Genomic DNA, 20,298 nt, shown 5'->3' on the forward strand with positions numbered 1-20,298 from the left:
CCTGGTTGTTTCCTCTCTGTTGTTTAGCTGTTATAATTTTAGAGTTTTTTAATACTGGTAGCCAGATTTTGTTCATTAACACCTCCCAGCAACAGATTTTCCCAGGCTCAGGCAGGCCTTCAAATGCTAATGAAGGTGATCAGCTAAACATTCACACCTAACTGCAGCAGGGAAGAGCTCCTTGCCCCAACTCAACCATTCCACAGATATATAAACCCATTTTTCCTACTTCCAACAGACCTCACAACCTCTGAGGATGCTTGCCATAGATGCAGGCGAAACGTCAGGAGGGAATGCCTCTAGAACATGGCTCTATAGCCCGAAAAAACCCCACAAGAACCTAGATTTAGGATTGTCTGTGCGCCCACCGATCCCTAAAATACCCATCCTATTTCACTTGGACATGCCCAGCATTTTTAAAAATTTAATTATTATATTTGGCCCTGCCACAGGTTTTTAAACGCAGAGACCAGAACTGGGGAGGTGTCACAAAAACGTAATGTGCAGACTTGATAAATGTGGATTTAATATGATGTGTGGGAATGAATGGAAGAATGGAAGACGAATGAATGAGTGGAGCTAATAATTTTGGAAACACCAGGAGAATATTAAGGCCTGCAATGACTAAGCCTGCTTACTGGACTGTAATTAAAAGTTGCTAATACGAAACTGAAAAGCAAGCTGTGATAAGAACTGTGCGTTAATGGTGATCGAAAATGTAATTCTCCTTTATTTGTTTGTTAACCAATGCAATTTTGAAACCAATGTAGTTGCGTAGAATCTGTATGTGTGTATGTCTAAATAGAATCTGAATGTGTGTATGTCTAAATGTTTTTCCCTGTAATCTGATGTCCCCTCTCACCCTGGGAATTGCAATAAAAAGAACCCATGCTTTAAAGTCATTGAAAAGTCTTTCGTCACAGAGGGGTTTCGTTTATTTACACATGCCGTGACAACAGCCAAGGGAAGAGCGAGACCACCGCAAAAGAGGCGGGACCCCTTCTGAAGCGGGGAGACCCTCTCCGTCCTCAGGGGCCGCGCGCAAGAGGCAGGAAGCTCAGCCAAAGCCCAGGAGGAAGAGGAGAAGGAGCCAAAGTGGGGGTGGGCTTCCTTCTTTGGGAGGGTGGGGGCAAGTTTGGATGTGGGGATGGAGGGGCTGCTGTTGGGGAGGGGTCTCTTGGACTACTGCCCATGACCAGCCCCATGGCACTGCTGGACTCTGCCCCCAACCCACCTAGGCCACTGCACACCGGGGTCTCCCCAAAGGGAAGAGGGGCCCTACACCCTCACTCTGGAGGGAGGGGTCATCAGCCCCCCTCCCCTGTTGACCCCCTTCTTTGGCTGGGCTTGCTTTGGTTTGGGGGACACGGCCATCAACCCTCTCCACCCAAAGGGAAGGAGAAAGACCCTCTTCTCTGCTGCCCCCAATGGGGTGGCAAGCACAGAGGGGTGGGCACCAAACCCCATGGGAGCCTCTAGCTGGATCCAAACTGTAGGGAGAAGAGACCCCACCTCAACCTTGGATGGTCAGACTGTGGACGACACTGCTTTCCAGTGAATCTTTCTTCTCTGGAGGCCTATTTTAGTGTTGTCGTATGTTGTTATTATTCTAGGGTTTGGCCTCGTGTAAGCTGCCCCGAGTCCCCTTGGGGAGATGGTGGTGGGGTATAAAGTATTATTATTATTATTATTATTATTATTATTATTATTATTATTATTGAAGCAGGGACTGCATGGCCATCTGTCAAGAGAGCTTGGGTTGTGTCTTCCTACTTGGAAGAAAGGGGAGGGTTGGATTGGATGACCTTTGGGGTGCCCTTCTCTAATGCTATGCCTGGCTGGTGGCCACTCCTCTCCTCTCCAAACCTGTGGAGGGGGGCACTCCCCACAATAAAGGGGTCTGCAATATTCCTGCTGCATCTGGAGGCTCAGCAAGTGACAAGAGCCAAGGAGAGGCCTGGGTCTTCCTGCAAAGACCCCCCCCCCCAACTGCTCCCAAGAGGAAGGGGCAACGAGCGGGAGGGGTCCAGAGAAGGACCAGCCCTCCCTCCACTGTGGGGTTTGGGTGCCTCCCCACACAACGCTCCCCAGAGGAGAAAAGACCCTCACTCCCATTTCCAAACAGGGGAGCAATGCCACCAAGTCCTGACCAACTGCTCCCAAGAGGAAGGGGCAATGAGGGGGAGGGGTCCAGGAGAAGGGCCTGCCCTCCCTCCATTGTGGGGTTTGGGTGCCCCTGTTGCCTCCCCACACCATGCTCCCCAGAGGAGAAAAGACCCCCCCTCCCATTCCCAAACAGAGAGGCAATTCCTCCAAGTCCTGACCACCCCACACAATGCTCCCCAGAGGAGAAAAGACCCCCCCCCCATTCCCAAATGGGGGGGGGGGGGTAATGCAGTCCACTCCTGACCACCCTCCGGAAGCGTCCAAGCTTTGCGGCCCAAGCGCCTGCCTGTCACATCTCGTCCGAGTGCCGCGGCTGGATGACCACGCTGGTGGTGCGGCCCACCCAACTGCGCTCCTGGCCGAGGGGGGTCCCGGGGGGAGACCCCTCCTTCTTTGGGGGCTCCCCTTGGAGAGCAGGGGCGGGTGAAGACGGAGAAGCAGAAGAGGAGTTGCTGCTGCTGCTGTCGTAATCAGAGGGGTCCTGGCCGGGCGGCGGGGGGCTTCGGGGGTCTCCCAGGGACTGGTTGAGGAGGGGTCCCTCCTTGGGCTGCAGCAGGGCTTCTGGGGGGTGCAGCGCCTCCTCTTCCAGGGTCTGCAAAGCGGCGCTGGGCGGTGCCATCGTGGTCTGGGGGCCGTCACTGACCAGGTCCTGCACGGCGCTGCTCTGGTACTCGCGCAGGCGGCGGGACAGCACTGCAAGGAGAGGAGAGAGACAGGGGTTATTATTATTGTTATTATTATTATTATTATTATTATTATTAACACAACAAGATGAGTCCACAGCAGACACTCTGTTGGCTGTTGTATTGGATCACACGTCGGACCCTTCCCAAGTGTCTAGGACTCTGTGATTATTATTATTATTATTATTATTATTATTATTATTATTATTATTATTATTTGTTGCAATCCAGAGCAGGGAACGAGGCCCTAAGATAACTCTCCACCACACTTGGCTGTGAAAAACAATCCTTTTTTATTGAAGAAAAATGGTTACAAAATAAAGGAAAAATGCAAGTCCAAAGCCACAGCAAAATCAGCAAACATGAATTTAAATGGACAAAGCAAAACCCAAAGCCTCACTGGGAAATACTGGAACCTGTTAGCAATCCACTAACCGTACTTGATATCCTAGAAATCTTCCCAAACTATGGCCAGGGAACCGGGAGAACTGCCAAGGTCTTCATCAATTCTGAAACGATGCCTGAACTGAGGCAATCAGCCTGGCGTATTGCAATTAAAACTCAAGAATGGGTTCCGTGAACCGCCCTTCTGTTTTGAAGCCAATGTTTTTAATTCTTGAATTCGGGGGGATCGACGCAAACTGAGTGATTTACTTCTGTCTTCCCAAATTTGGCCCCTTCTGTTGTCATTACAGCTAACAGGTGCAGAAGGGAGGGAAAGTTCAAGGTCTCCCTCTGAAACGTTCTCATGAACACTGGTACTTTCATTTTCCAAATCTACAGAAGTTCCTTCCTCACTAATTTCAGGAGCATTGGCATCAAGAGGTACATTTCCACTAGCATCAGTAAATATACTTTCATTAGCATCAGGAGGAACAAACAGAGAATCAGGTTCAAGTTCAAACTCAGGCTGAACCCCAACATTATTATTATTATTATTATTATTATTATTATTATTATTATTATTATATGAAACACATCAAGATGAGTCCACAGCAGACACTGCTGGCTGTTGTATTGGGTCACACGTCAGACCCTTCCCAAGTGTCTAGGACTGTGCGATGTATTGGCGAATAATACACACAGATCCCAATAATCACTTCTGCAGCTGGCAGATAATGATTTTGTCAGCGCCGATTGTATTTAAGTGCAGGCCAGGGTCTTTAGCCACTGCACCCAGTGTGCCCATCACCACTGGAACCACTTTTACTGGTTTGTGCCAGAATCTTTGCAGCTCAATTTTTAAATCCTCGCATTGTGTCAGCTGTTCCAGTTGTTTCTCTGCAATCCTGCTGTAGCCTGGGATTGCAACATCAACGATCCATACTTTGTGTTTTAGCACAATTGTGAGGTCAGGAGTGTTGTGATCCAAAACTCTGTCTGTCTGAATTTGGAAGTCCCGGAGTAGCTTGATGTGTTCATTTTCTGTAACCTTTTCCGGCTTGTGATCCCACCAGTTCTTTGTCACAGGCAGATGGTGTTTGTGTCACAAGTTCCAATGAATCACCTGAGCAAGGGTGTTGTGCCTCTGCTTGGAGTCTCTCTGCGCGATCTTCTTGCAGCAGCTGAGGATGGGATCTATTGTTTCATCTGCTTCCTTGCAGAGTCTACACTTGGGATCTGTTGTGGACTTTTCAATTCTGGCTTGGATGGCCTTGGTTCGAATGGCTTGTTCTTGTGCTGCCAGAATCAGACCTTCCTCTGTCTCCTTTTTTAGAGTCCCATTTGTGAGCCACAGCCATGTTTTTCTTTGTCAATTTGGCTATTATTATTATTATTATTATTATTATTATTATTATTATTAAACCTGATTGGAGCGTCAGCCTGAGTATGTCCTCTCCTGTCTCCTAGCATAAAATTTCTCTCTCACACACATACACATGGCTATACTGCCCTGTATTGCCATATAGAGACCCCCCCCCCCCCAAGGACTCACCTCTCTGCAGCTCCGCCTGGCGCTCCTGCCCTCCGAAAGGGAACAGGTTGGGAGAGAGGATCAGGCAGAAAGACAGCAGCAGCACCTGAGAAGGGAGAGGTGGTCAATACATTGGCTTGTTGTGGAAACAAGGATTTGGAGGGAAAGCTTCAGTGGAGACCCCCTTTCCCCCATAATAATAGTAACTCTTCCAGGAGTGGATTCCCCTTCCTTCCAAGGGGGAGATTCCTCTCGCTTTCTGTGATCTCATTTATTATTATTATTTATTTGCAGCTTTTTCTATTCCGCCCTTCTCCTCACCCCGCAGGGGACTCACAGTGTACACATATATGGCAAACATTCAATGCCAATTTTGACATACAATGTATACAGACATACACAGAGGCTATTTAACTTTTTCTGGCCAGCAGGGGAGCTGTCGCTTTCATCGTCCATCTGCGATGCTGATGAAGCATTTCCGCATTCCCCGCATGCTTCCCTGCTGGAGTCTTTTTTTAATGGCCTCATAAATCAGTTAATGTATCCTCCCCACACTTTAAGGTGGTACCTAATTTTCCTACTTGAGAGATGCAACTGTCTTTCAGGTTGCAAAGGTCGACAACAGGCTACACACAATTGGTTGGAAACCCACTCCAACCCGGGCTGGCTTCGAACTCATGACCTTTTGGTCAGAGTGATCTTAATGCAGCTGACGCTCAGCCAGATGCGCCACAATCTCAGCCTCTTTGTAAGTTGGATGTTTGCAACTCAGGGGCTGCTGGCATTACCAACCCCAGTATTCCACTACATTGAGCCATGGTATTTAAGGTGCTATCAAATTGTGATAACCGTGCAGTGTGGGTGGGTGGTTGCTTGCTCATTCTCCAAAGTGCTTTAGATCCGAAAGGTCAGCGTTCGGATTTTTGGAGCTCAACCTTCAAGTTACAAGTCGGCCTCGGTTGGCCGGGTTTGGCTGACCGGGAAACACACTCTTTCCAGGTCTGAGTTGGAAAGCTGGCAGTAAATATAAACAGACTGCGTGGCTTTTAAATATTAATACTCATAAGTTTTAATTTGATGTCTTAATGCGATTGTTTATTTTAGTTGACTGTCTGTTTGATCTGGCATTGAATTGTTGCCGCTCTGCGTCCCAATCGGGATGAGAAGGGCGAGGCATCAAGATGGCAAATATATGAATCAATCAATCAATAAATGAGTGTTTGAGCTGGAAAGAAAGATGAAGAAAGAAGAGCATGATGATTGCAAAAGAGAGAACAGCAATGCATTGTGGAATGGAAACTTTCGACAGTCGAAGCAGGAAATGGGTTCGTCCAGAAGATTACTTTTGCAACTTGATGGACTGAAGACAGCAAGAATGTCTCCTTAACAGGTAAAAACAAAGGCGTTCCGCACCTGGGAATTCCAAAAACAACATCCCTTCAAAAACAATGGATTAAGTTGGGAAACAAGAAGAGGAGAACCAGGACATGAAAAGAACCGTTGGATATTGCCAGGGATTGAAAACGGAAAGGAATGCGGAAACCAACTGATGGAAACTATAGACTAAAATGGCTGTAAAATGATATAAAAAGGAATTATTTCAGATGCAGGATGTGTCAGAATCAGCGCTGCATCTCTGATCAATTCATAGAATCCTACAATCAAAGAGTTGGAAGAGACCTCCTGGGCCATCCAGTCCAACCCCATTCTGCCAAGAAGCAGGAATATTGCATTCAAAGCACCCCTGACAGATGGTCATCCAGCCTCTGCTTAAAAGCTTCCAAAGAAGGAGCCTCCACCACACTCCGGGGCAGAGAGTTCCACTGCTGAACGGCTCTCACAGTCAGGAAGTTCTTCCTCATGTTCAGATGGAATCTCCTCTCTTGTAGTTTGAAGCCGTTGCTCCATTGCATCCTAGTCTCCAAGGAAGCAGAAAACAAGCTTGCTCCCTCCTCCTCCCTGTGGCTTCCTCTCACATATTTATACATGGCTATCATATCTCCTCTCAGCCTTCTCTTCTTCAGGCTAAACATGCCCAGTTCCCTAAGCCGCTCCTCATAGGGCTTGTTCTCCAGACCCTTGATCATTTTAGTCGCCCTCCTGTGGATACATTCCAGCTTGTCAATATCTCTCTTGAATTGTGGTGCCCAGAATTGGACACAATATTCCAGATGTGGTCTAACCAAAGCAGAATAGAGGGGTAGCATTACTTCCTTAGATCTAGACACTATGCTTCTATTGATGCAGGCCAAAATCCCATTGGCTTTTTTTGCCGCCACATCACATTCCTGGCTCATGTTCGCCTTCCTCCCCACGAGGACTCCAAGATCTTTTTCACACGTACTGCTCTCAAGCCAGGCATTGTCCCCCATTCTGTATCTTTGCATTTCATTTTTTCTGCCAAAGTGGAGTATCTTGCATTTGTCACTGTTGAACTTCATTTTGTTAGTTTTGGCCCATCTCTCTAATATGTCCAGATCGTTTTGAATCCTGCTCCTGTCCTCTGGACTATTGGCTCTCCCTCCCAATTTGGTGTCGTCTGCAAACTTGATGATCCTGCCTTCTCGCCCTTCATCTAAGTCATTAATAAAGATGTTGAACAGGACCGGGCCCAGGACGGAACCCTGCGGCACTCCACTTGTCACTTCTTTCCAAGATGAAGAGGAAGCATTAGTGATGAAGAGGAAGCATTAATTCTTCAAGAGGGCTGTTCTAGGATAATTCTCTGATTCAGAGGCTAGATGGTCATCTGTTGGGAGCGATTTGATGGTGTCTTCCTGCCTGGCAGAATGGGGTTCGTCTGGATGACCCTTGATAATTCTCTGTAAGCATGGGACGGATGAGTGAGAGAGGGACTGCTCCCTTGGTCCCAAATGGCTGCGTGCTTTTAAATGCTGAATAAAGGCTACATGCAAGGCGTTTAAGCCCAGATCTGGTATCTTTGGAAGATTATTTCGAGTATATAGTCTCCAGTACGCAGAAGCAGACGAAAAGCAGCTCGGCCTGTCATTAAACATCAAGAAAACCAAAGTGCTCTTCCAGCAGTCACCAACCAATCCTTCTCCAATGCCAGAAATACAGCTTAATGGTGGAACATTAGAAAATGTGGACCATTTCTGCTCCCTTGGCAGCCACCTCTCCACTAAAGCCAACATCGAAACCGAAATACAACACCGCCTGAGCTCTGCGAGTGCAGCATTTTTCCGAATGAAGCTGAGAAAGTTTGAGGACCGGGACATCCGTAGGGAGACCAAAGTGCTTGTTTATAAAGCCATTCCCCTCCCAACTCTATTGTACGCCTGTGTGACGTGGACTGACTACAGATGTCAATATTGAGACTGAAATACAACACCGCCTGAGCTCTGCGAGTGCAGCAATTTTTTGAATAAAGCTGAGAGTGTTTGAGGACCGGGACATCCGTAGGGAGACCAAGGGGTTTGTTTATAAAGCCATTGTCCCCCCAACTCTGCTATACGCCTGCGAAACGTGGACTGTCTACAGAGGTCAATATTGAGACTGAAATAAAATACTGCCTGAGCTCTGCAAGCGTAGAATTTTTCCGAATGAAGTAGAGAGTGTTTGAGGACCAGGACATCCGTAGGGATACGAAGGTGCTTGTTTATAAAGCCATTGTCCTCCCAACCCTGCTCTACGCCTGCGAAACATGGACGGTCTACATATGTCACATGCAACTCCTGGAACGATTCCATCAACGCTGCCTCCGGAAAATCCTGCAAATCTCTTGGGAAGACAAGCAGAGAAAGGTCAGCGTGCTGGAAGAAGCAAAGACCACCAGTACTGAAGCGATGCTCCTCCGCCATCAACTCCGCTGGACCGGCCACGTTGTCAGGATGCCCAAAGACCACCGTCTCCCAAACTCCGAACTCAACAACGGAAAACAGAATGTTGGAGGACAGGAAAAGAGATTTAAAGATGGGCTCAGTCAACCTCAAAAACTCTGGCATGCACACTGAGAACTGGGAAGCCCTGGCCATTGAGTGGTCCAGCTGGAGGTCAGCTGTGACCAGCAGTGCTGCAGAAATTGAAGAGGCACAAATGGAGGGCGAAAGAGAGAAATGTGCCAAGAGGAAGGTGCGTCAAGCCAACCCCAACCGGGACCACCTTCTGTTTGGAAACTGATGCCCTCACTGCAGGAGAAGATGCGGGTCAAGAAGAGGGCTCCTCAGCCCACTACGGACCCACCACCAAGACACACGTCTTGGAAGACAAGCCTACTCGGACAACGAGGGATCGCCTAAGTAAGTAAGTGCCCTGAATCGCCTGCGGGCTGATATGGGCGGGATATAAATAAATAATGTAAATAAATAAATACATAAATAAATAAATATGGAAAACAGGGGAGCTGGTCCTTGGCATTGTAAGTAAGTTGGTAAGAAAGTAGCTGCAGATTATTCGCTTTCTCCTCTTCTCTACATAGAACATAAACAGAGTGTGCTTACAAAAGCACCAAAGGTGACACTCTTTGCAGTTCCCTTTGGCAGAGGAAGGGGAATATCTCACCAGGTTGTGGACCAGGTTGTGGCACAGCTGGTTGAGAGTCAGCTGCATTAAAATCACCAAAAGGTCATGTGTTCAAACACAGCCCGGGTCGGAGTAAGCTCCTGACCATTTGTCTAGCTTGCTGTCGACCTTTGAAGCCCGAAAGACAGTTGCAACTGTCAAGTAGGAAATTTAGGTGGGGAGGGTAATTTAACTAATTTACAACCACTTATGTGGGGAGGGTAATTTAACTAATTTACGACGCCATAAAATTCTCCAGCAGCATGCAAAAGAATGAGGAAGTACTCAATTGATGTCACAAGTGGACGGTGAAACAACAGCTCCCCCGGTGGCCGGAATTCAAAACATACTCTCACAAAGCTGGAAAAGTAAATAGTTTCTGTGTATCTCTATCTATGTGTGTCTATGGCACTGAATGTTTGCCACAATTGGTTTTAATTGTGTCACGATGTTATTGTTTATTGTCTTATTGTCTTGCTTGATGGTTTATTATTTGCTTATGAGTTTATTGTGTATTGTATGCTGTGTTGTCGGCGGCCTCGACCATTGTAAGCCACATCGAGTCCTTCGGGAGATTTTGCGGGGTATAAATAAAGATAATAATAATAATAATAATAATAATAATAATAAGAATGTCTGTGTGCATTGTGATCTGCTCTGAGTCCACTGTGGGGTGAGAAGGGCAGAATATATATATACTGTAAATAAATATATATGTGCATTGCGATCTGCTCTGAGTTCCCCGCGGGGTAAGGAGAAGGGCGGAATAGAAATACTGTAAATAGATAAATAAATAAACGACAACCCCTGTTCTGGAACGGGTGTTCCAGGGGCTCCAATTTTGTGTTTTGCACTGTTTGTTCATAGTCCTAAGTTGCAGGGACTTTGCAGATAGGTGGCTTCCTTTGGCTGCATTCATAGGGCAAGCCACCTCTCAATAATAGTTAGGATCCCTGGTCCCGCCCCCTTTTTGCCTTTTGGAGGGAAGGGGCCATTTTTCAGTTAGTTACAGCCAGGGAAGCCAAGGCAGAGGATGTGTACAGACGTTCCTCCTGTGCAAAAGCTTCATCTTTTAAGACTTCCTGGGGAAGAACAGATTGAAGGCCTCTACAGATTCCCAAAGGGTTCCAGGGAACAGCTTTACAGCCCCGAGGACCTCCGGAGGGAATAGCAGCTCTTCATCTCCAGCTAAGTGATTTCAAGCCTGTGGTACGTTTGTTTGGTTCTGAGACGCAGTTCAGCCAGTAGCAGACTCAAACCAGTCAGGTTTAAGTTCACAGCAGCCTGGGAGAAGCTTTAAAGGGGATTTTTTTCCTGTTAAACAAAGTTTCTTGAAGATAGTGCCTGTTTCCTGTAAACAAGACTGCAAAGCCAATAGACTATTCAGAAATTTTACAATTCCTGCTTGTTCCTTAATAAAGACTGTTGTATTCAAGCTTAAGTCTCCTAAAGCCTGCTTAGTAGGAGAAAATCCTCTAAAGGTTCTTTCTTGGGGGCCCGGGCTTCCCGCTGGACGCAAGCCTTGCATCCTCTTTTGGAAGCATTTAATTTTAGCTCCAGCGGCGACAGAACAACCCCCAAAATCCCATGGCCTTGAGTCATGGGCGGTTCATGCACACTCACCATGATGCAGGTGCTGGCCGTGGTGGTCTTGGTGGTTGACCGCTGGACCATGGCCTGCAGCTTCCGCAGCTGCTCCAACAAGGACCTGCGACGGGGAGCAAGAAGGGAAGGTCATGGACCCCAAAGCAAGCCACTGTTTTTTTTGGGGTGGGGGCACACTGGCCCCAACTTCAGGGCACAAGCACACTCCCCCCACCCCCCACACATACACAAAGCCAAGTGGGACTCACGAGTTCTGCTTCTGCAGCTGCTGGACCTTCCTCTGGAGCTCGCTATTCTGGGCTGTGCAGGCCACCACTCTGCGGGGAAATCGGACATTAGGAGGGGGGGTCCCATGAGAAGGAAGCCCCTCCCCACCCCCAAATAAAGCCCCACCTCCTCCCGCATCGCCCACCTGCTCTCCAGGCCGTCCACGTAGACCTTCTTCCGCCGGCGGCTCTCCTGCGCAGAGAGCTTGTTGCGGATCTTCCGGCGGACCCGCTTGAGGACGCGCTCCTCCGCCTGCAGCAAAAGGAAGGAAGGAAGAAGTTTGACCTCGACTTTGAGGGGCTCCAAGGACTCTTTCCACAGCCTATGCCCCCCTCCAACGAGGGCCCTAAGCAGTAGGCATGGGCAATCCATGGGTCTAAAATACTTACAAAACTACTGGTGATGCAAACTAGGGGGCGCTGGTGCTTTGCTTCTACAGTGTTACTAAAGTTCTGGTGGTGAAAATTTCAGAACTCTAACACAACTTTTAAAATTCCACGATAAATGGCAGTTCCTAATGGGTTCTGTCATAAAAACCACCCATAATGAAATAATAATGAAACATTGCAGGGCTAGTTTTGTTAGAGTTCTGAAATTTTCACCACCAGAACTTTAGCAACACTGTAGAAGCAAAGCACCAGCGCCCCCTAGTGTTCGCAACCAGAACTTTAGATTTGTAAGTACTTTAGAACATTTTGCAGTGCAGACGCATGCTTGCAACGATGCTCCAGGCTAGCCCACCCCAATGTGGGGAAATTTTATTTATTTATTTAGTTATGACATTTCTATGCCGCCCTTCTCACCCCGAAGGGGACTCAGAGTGGCTTACAAGATATATATACATACAATATATTATATTATTAGCATGGCACAATATCAGTTTTAAATATAGCTATATTGTACTATACCAATTATATTGTAATATTATTAGAAATATTACATGTAATAAAAATATATTATATTATTATTAGCATAGTACAATAACTATATTGTACTATACCAATTATATTGTAATATTATTAGTAATATTACATGTAATGTAAATATATAATTATAATATTATATTATTATTAGCATAGTACAATATCGGTTTTCAATATAGCTATATTGCACTATACTAATTATATTGCAATATTATTAGTAATATTACATGTAATGTAAATATATAATCATAATTATAATATCATATTATTATTAGCATAGTACAATATCAGTATTATATATTACTATATTGTACTATACCAATTATATTGCAACATTATTAGTAATATTACATGTAATGTAAATATATAATTATAATATTATATTATTATTAGCATAGTACAATATCAGTATTATATATTACTATATTGTACTATACCAATTATATTGTAACATTATTAGTAATATTACATGTAATGTAAATATATAATTATATTATATTATTATTAACATAGTACAATATCAGTTTTAAATATAGCTATATTGCACTATACCAATTATATTGTAATATTATTAGTAATATTACATGTAATATAAATATATAATTATAATTATATTATATTATTATTAGCATAGTAAATTATCAGTTTTAAATATAGCTATATTGTAATATACTAATTATATTGTAATATTATTAGTAATATTACATGCAATGTAAATATATAATTATAGTATTATATTACTATTAGCATAGTATAATATCAGTTTTCAATATAGCTATATTGTACTATACCAATTGTAACGATGTATAACTTTTATTCTTATGGTTATGTGTTGTTTAAACAGTAGTTAATAAATGGTAAGTATGTAGGATTATATTTTGTTAGAGATGATGGCTGGTGGCTTGAGCTGAGTTGCCATAGCAACGGGGGCGGAGTCAACTGCCTCTTCACGGGGCAGCAGTTGGAAAGTGGCAGTCTGTAAGCCGGTGAGCTACAGGGAAGGACTGGTTTCTCTAGTGGGAGAACCAGGGAGTTTATTTGTGACCAAAGGGGTTACAGGAAAGGACCCGGTAGTGATAAAACTACAGGGGGTTATTGATTCTGGGTTAAGAATCAAGATTTGGCTGGGAGCCAATTCTGTTGAATAGGCCTTTTGGCTTATTTGTTTTGTTGGGACAGTTGTCCAGAAGAGATACATCTGCTTATAGAAACCTCTTGAAGTCTGTGCCTGAGGTTACTCATGAAACAATTGACCATGTCATACTCCTGTTAAAATAAACTTGTTACTGTTTTCCTCAAGCCTTGCCTAATACAGTTTCTCTCAAGGCAAACAGCCTGCATAAGAAGTAAAGCCAAACCAGGGACAGAAAACGCTACGTTATCAATACTTCTGTAAATAATAGTCCCTTTATAAACCAGCTCCTAAGCTGATATTGATTATTGCCCGGCTTTCCTCACAGATTAGGTGGCAGTAGTTATACTGTTGTGAGTTAGCATTCTGACACCATACCTACTACTAGTAGTAGGAGAAGAAGAAGGAGTGATGCAGAAACAGAGGAGAATCAGCGCCAGCTGAAACGTATTCGTGACATCTTTCTGGCTCCCAGTGATGAAGAAGACTTTGCAGGATTCAGGCCAGAGGAGGCTATGGAAGCAGATTACAGGGGAGTGAAGAGAGTGGCTAGTGATTCTGGCAGTGAAAGTGACACTATGTCTAAGAGGCTTAGAGACACAGCAGATAACTCCAGTGATAGTGAGGATGAGTTGGAGGAGGCTGTAGACTGGACTCTGGTTCAGACGAGGGAGAGGGCCTTCTCGGTGGTGGCCCCCCGGCTGTGGAACACTCTCCCGGCACACATCAGACAGGCGCCCTCCCTCATGTCCTTTCGAAAAAGCCTTAAGACCTGGCTGTTCGAGAGGGCATTTAATTAAGTGCTAAGCAACAACATTACGGTAATGAGAACTGGAATGGTACAAGGAAAATGAGACTGGCTATGATTCTACTAAGAGACGAAGCGGATTTTTATGTAGTTTGTATTTGTTGTATAGTCATATGTTGTTGATAGTGGCCTCTGTAACTGTCTTTTTATGTGTACTGTACACCGCCATGAGTCGCCCGTAAGGGCTGAGAATGGCGGTCAATAAGTGCATCTAATAAATAAATAAATAAATAAATAAATAAATAAACATTAGAGACATTTGCAATCAAGCAACATCAAGTGATGATTTTGAAGGTTTTAGGGATAATGGGAATGAGAGTACTGATTGGCAGGATCAGGCACTAGAGCAAAGGTGGCAGGCTTGGCGTGGTGTAGATGCTTCAGCTGTGGGAGCAGAATCAGATGCAAGCAATGAATCTCATTCTTCTGATAGTGAATAAAATGAGCACTCTGGGACCTATTCCTTTGCAGACGACAAAGTGTTGTTTTGTGTTGTTCTCTGCCTAATCTTGTTTTGGATTCCCAGTATCCTGTTTTCCCTGCCGTGCTCCGGACCTTGGAACCTTCGCTCGTGAGTGTACATCTGGCTTCTTGACCCTTGGAACTGACTGACTACGCGTTTGCCTACCGGATTTTGCTCCATGCCTTGCAACCCTTAAAGACTGTTTTGTTTTGTATTCTGCTCCTAGTCCATCGTATCTCTTGTTATTTCTTGGCTGCAATTCAAGCCTGCTTATCTAGCATTTTGTGTTCCTGTTTGAAAACATCCTTTGAACTGTTTGCACTGACTCTTAAAGTGCCTCATTTAGTTTGTTTTGAATTAAAATACTACTATTTTGCACCTCAACTGCAGTTTAAGACATTCTGTGTTCTGTGGGTCACGACATATACCCTCCTTTACACCAATTATATTGTAATATTATTAGTAATATTACATATAATATAAATATATAATTATAATAGCATATTATTATTATATTGCATTACATTATAATATTATAAATATTATATGTATATACAATATATTATAATATTAGAATAAATAAGAAAGGAGTGGGCCCCTGGGCCCCATGTGGCCCCCTCCCCACCCAGTCCCCGTGCCACACCCCCCCCTCCAAGAAGCCACTCTAGAATCACCTAAACGCACCTTGGTGAGGGGCATGTTGGGGGGGATGGTGGCCCCCTCCTTCTCCAGGAGCCTCTTCTCCTCCTCCGTCAGCACCAGCGGAGCAACCTGCCAGGGGCACACAAGGGGGGGGGGGGTTCAGGCCAGCCTCATCCGTCACGCCTCCGACCCCCAATTGTCACTCTGCTAGGAAAGGGGCTCAAAGGGATGGGGGGGGGGGCTACCTGCAGGCTGCCCTCTCCTGGAAGAGGGTCTTCCACCGGGATGGAGACAGGCAGATCGGACCCCCCAGGGCTGCTGCCTCCCACACTGCTGCTGCTGCAAGTGGAGCCTTCTTCCAAGGCCTCTGGGTCCCCCCACCACTCTGCGGAAGGAAGGAATAATAATAATACAATATAATAATAATAAGAATAATCCAAACAGCTGCTGATTTGTAGTATTATTTTATTACTTAGAATCATCTATATAAATAAAAATGTAATGTTCCTTTGTGGGATTAGCATAACTCAAAAAACACTGGATGAAATGACACCCAATTTGGACACAAGACACCTCTCAGGCCAACGAGTGACCATCACTCATAGAAACACTGAAAAACACAGCAGAAGGGACTTAGAAAGCCAAAAAAATAAAATAAAAATACATTACGACACATGCACAAAACTACGTGTATACACATACACACACACACAAAACACATATACCCAGACTGGGCCACAGCAAGGCATGGCAGGGGACATCTAGTATATAAATAAAAATCTAATGTTCGTTTGTGGGATTAGCAAAACAAGTGACCATCAGTCATAAAAACACTGAAAAACATAGCAGAAGGGACTTAAAAAGATATAAATAAATACATACATTACAACCCATGCACAAAATCACACACACACACATATGTAAACACCCATATATATACAAATATATACACACACATATACACAGACTGGGCTACAGCAACACATGGCAGGGGACAGCTAGTACAATATAATACTACTACTACTATTAAGATATTATAATTATATATTTTATATTACATGTAATATTGCTAATAATATTACAATATAATGGTATAACACAATATAGTAATATATAATACTAAAAGTAATATATAATACTAAAACAACCCAGTGATTCCGGCCATGAAAGCCTTCAACAATATAATAGTGATATTGTGCTATGCTAATAATATAATATATTGTCTATATATATATATATATATATTGTAAGCAGGGGCGGCTCATCCATTACGCGAAGTAAGCGGTCGCAGAACACTTTTTTTTTGCCAGGGGTGCAGAGGTGCCTCTGTAAATGCCCCTCGACCGCCACTTGAGGAGCGCCCCCCCCCCCTCAGCTCACAACAGCCCTCGCAGTCCGGGGGGGGCCTCTGCTTTCTTGCCTCGCTGCCAGGCGATCCTCTTCCCAAAGGGGCCGGGCCCTTGAGCCTCGCCTAGCCCCTCTCGTTCCTGCTCCACCCGGCCACCGAGTGCACGAGCAGAGCCGGCAATCAATCGTTCTCCGCGTTCGATCCCTTCCCCATGACCGGCTCCCTTTCCTGATCCCCCGGCGCTCCACTCGCTTCCTCTCCTCTCCCCAATCCGCGGGTGGGCCAAGGGGGGGAGCCGCCATGCCTGGCCCTTTTCGGGTCCGTAGGCGTGCCTGAAGACCCCAGCGTGCGCACCAAGGTCACCTCTTCTCCTGACTTTCTCTTCAGCCATTGGGACCAAGAGAGAGAGAGAGAGAGGGAGAGAGCCCCTCCAGCTGGAGGTATCTCCCACCTCCGCTCCCTCCTTTGTTTTTGCGCCTAGCTTCAGGAAAGGTGGGCATCTCCACCTCTCTCTCTCTCTCTGTCTCTTGGTCCCAATGGCTGAGGAGAAAGTCAGGAGAAGAGGTGACTTTTGGTGCACACGCCGGGGTCTTCAGGCACGCCTCCAGACCCAAAGCGGGCCAGGCAAGGGAGCAAGTGCAGCAAGTGTAGTTACTGGGATGTATAGTTCACCTACAATCAAAGAGCATTCTGAACTCCACCAATGATGGAATTGAACCAAAAATGGCACACAGAACTCCCACGACAAACAGAAGATATATATCAATGATTGGTTGGAGGGGGCACCAAAATACAGTTTGCTTACAGTTGAAAATTACCTAGGGCCGCCTCTGATTGTAAGGCACTTTGAGTCCCCTTAGGGATGATAAATAGGCCCGCCCCCAGCACAAGCCCCGCCAATCCCAACAGGCCCAGCTCACTGGTCAGCCTAGCACCAACCACGAACCCTAGCCCTGCAATGTTGACCCTGCCTCTGACTCAGCGAGCCCCGCCCACTCCGAGAGGCACCGCACCCATCCAACCACGCCCCTCATCTAGTAATCCCATTTCGCCTTCCAGCTTGACCACATTGGTCCCGCCCCCAAGCAAGTTGGCCCCGCCCACTCCCAGAGGACATGCCTCCTCACCCAATTCCATTTCACTTTAGAACTCACATTGACCCTGCCCCCCAAGGCAGCAAGCCTGCCCACTCCCAGAGGACACACCCAACATGCCCCTACTTAGCAATATTGGCCCCGCCCCTAACATGACAAGCTCCGCCCACTCCCAGAGGACACGCCCCACCACGCCCCCTACTTAGCAATATTGGCCCTGCCCTCCGTACCACAAGCCACGCCCACTCCCAGAGGACAAGCCCCACCACGCCCCCTACTTAGCAATATTGGCCCTGCCCTCCGTACCACAAGCCACGCCCACTCCCAGAGGACACGCCCCACCACGCCTCCTACTTAGCAATATTGGCCCCGCCCGTATGACAAGCTCCACCCACTCCCAGAGGACACGCCCCCACGCCTCCTACTTAGCAATATTGGCCCCACCCTCCATACCACAAGCCCCGCCCACTCCCAGAGGACACATCCCACCACCCCTCCTACTTAGCAATATTGGCCCCTCCCTCCGTACCACAAGTCCCACCCACTACCAGAGGACACGCCCATTCACACCTCCTACTTAGCAATATTGACCCCGCCCCTGACACGACTAGACCGCCCATTCCCAGAGGGCCAGTCCCCTCACCCAATCACATTTCACTTTCCATCTCAAATTGGCCCCGCCTCTCGAGTCAGTAAGCCCACCCACTCCCAGAAGATATTGCTTAGCAATATAGGCCCCGCCCCCAGCAAACTTCACCCATTCCCAGAGGCCCCGCCCCCAGTCAGTAAGCCCGCCCACTCTCCGAAGACACGCCCCACTACGTCTCCTACTCAGCAATATTAAGCCCGCCCATTCCAGAGGCCCCGCCCTTCACCCAATCCCATCCCGCCTTCCAACTACATTGGCCCCGCCCCGATTCACCCATCAACCAATCACTTGGCAACATTGGACTCCATCCCGTGGCAATCACCGCCACCCCTAACCAAGCACACCTCCACTTGGGACAAGCCCCGCCCACTCCCAGAGGGCACGCCCCCTCACCCAATTCCATTTCATTTTCCAACTCGAGTCAGTAAGCCCGCCCACTCCCAGAGGACAAGCCCCACCACACCTCCTACTTAGCAATATTGGCCCCGCCTCCGTACCACAAGCCCCGCCCACTCCCAGAGGACACGCCCATTCACACCTCCTACTTAGCAATATTGGCCCTGCCCCGCATGACAAGCCCCGCCTACTCCGAATAGACACGCCTCCTCACCCAATATCAATGCCCCCGGTGCATTAAGCCCCGCCCACTCCCAGAGGCCCCGCCCCCAAGCCAGTAGGCCCCACCCACTCCCAGAGGACACGCCTCCTCACCCAATTCCTTTTCACTTTAGAACTCCATCACATTGAACCCGCCCCTCAGTCACTAAGCCCGCCCACTCCCAGAGGACACATCCCACCATGCCTCCTACTTAGCAATATTGGCCCCGCCCCCACACTTCAAGCCCCGCCCACTCCCAGAAGACACGCCCATTTACACCTCCTACTTAGCAATATTGGCCCCGCCTCTGACATGACAAGCCCCGCCCACTCCCAGAGGACACATCCCACCATTCCTCCTACTTAGCAATATTGGCCCCGCCCCCCACACTCCAAGCCCCGCCTACTCCGAATGGACACGCCCCCTCACCCAATCCCAATGTCCCAGGGTGCATTAAGCCCCGCCCACTCCCAGAGGCCACGCCCCCTCACCTAGATCGATGGCTACTTCGGCCCCGAGGGGTTCTGGCGAGGCGGAAGCGTCGGAGAGATTCAGGAAGTAGTTGTGCTCGGAGTGGACGCTCTCTGCGGGGGCGGGGCTAGCCGAGAAGGGGGCGGGGCTTCCTGTAAAGGGGGCGTGGCCTGCTTCTTCCAACTCCTCTTCCTGGAGGGGCGCCCAGAGACACCGCAGCAGCGCCCCCAGCTCCTCATCCTCGCCTTCCGGGTCCTGAGGAGATAGATTGGGCCCTCCATTGAGTCTGGACTACAACTCCCAGAATTCCTCACAGCCTCAGGCCCTTTCCTTTTGCCCCTCAGCCGCTTAAGCGGCTGAGGGGCAAAAGGAAGGGGCCTGAGGCTGTGAGGAATTCTGGGAGTTGTAGTCCCAAGCTATACAGTGAGGGGGGGCTCACCTCTGCTGTCAATAAGGGGGCGGGGCCTGCAGGAAGTGGGCAGGAAGCATCCCCTCCCAGCAGGAAGTCCAGAAGGTCCTCCTCCTCATGGTCCCCCCACTCCTCCTCCGGGGCCCACCACTCCGCCGCCAGCTCCATCCTCGCCGGTGCCTCGCCTTCACTTCCAACGGGGCAAGGGTGACGTCGCCTACAGAGGCAGAAAAGGAAAGGCCCGCCCCTCCCGCGCGGCTATTGGTCAAGCCAGGCTGAAAGTGGAACCTTATTGGGTTACGCGGCTGTCGCTCATAGTTTGAGGAAATTCCCTCCCTGTGACACCGCCCACAAATAGAGACAGAAAGAGAAGGTCCCGCCTCTCCCGCGTGCCGATTGGACAGGCCCGGCTCAAAGTGGAACCTTATTGGGTTACGCGGCTGCCAATCACAGCTTGAGGAAATTCCCGCCCACAAATTGAGATAGAAATAGAAGGTTCCGCCTCCCCTGCGCGCCGATTGGACAGTCCCGGATTAAAGCGGAACCTCATTGGGCTACGTGGCTGTCGCTCACAGCTTGAGGAAATTTATCTTGGTGGTACCTC

General features: G+C 47.6%; 1 protein-coding gene across 1 annotated transcript; it reads right to left on the reverse strand.

Annotated features, from left to right (window-relative positions):
• Positions 1–912: 912 nt before the first annotated feature.
• On the reverse strand, positions 913–19,936 carry CREB3 (cAMP responsive element binding protein 3). Its single transcript, XM_067464712.1, has 9 exons — positions 19,725–19,936; positions 19,306–19,540; positions 15,371–15,510; positions 15,168–15,254; positions 11,303–11,409; positions 11,139–11,207; positions 10,909–10,993; positions 4,786–4,870; positions 913–2,859 (listed from the first exon to the last, which is right to left on the reverse strand). Exons 1-9 carry the CDS (start codon positions 19,860–19,862, stop codon positions 2,456–2,458), a joined length of 1,350 nt encoding a protein of 449 aa, XP_067320813.1. The 5' UTR covers positions 19,863–19,936; the 3' UTR covers positions 913–2,455.
• Positions 19,937–20,298: the final 362 nt, after the last annotated feature.

The sequence above is a fragment of the Anolis sagrei genome, chromosome 2 (genome assembly GCF_037176765.1).
Source record: "Anolis sagrei isolate rAnoSag1 chromosome 2, rAnoSag1.mat, whole genome shotgun sequence".
Classification (NCBI taxonomy): domain Eukaryota; kingdom Metazoa; phylum Chordata; class Lepidosauria; order Squamata; family Dactyloidae; genus Anolis; species Anolis sagrei.

Excerpts from the sequence above, each read along its gene's own strand:
- CREB3 (XM_067464712.1), bottom strand. The coding sequence starts at position 19,862 with ATGGAGCTGGCGGCGGAGTGGTGGGCCCCGGAGGAGGAGTGGGGGGAC. Across the intron at positions 10,994-11,138 it reads CAGCTGCAGAAGCAGAACTC|GTCCTTGTTGGAGCAGCTGC; the intron begins GTGAGTCCCACT and ends TCCCCGTCGCAG. Across the intron at positions 2,860-4,785 it reads CCAGGCGGAGCTGCAGAGAG|TGCTGTCCCGCCGCCTGCGC; the intron begins GTGAGTCCTTGG and ends CTCTCCTTGCAG.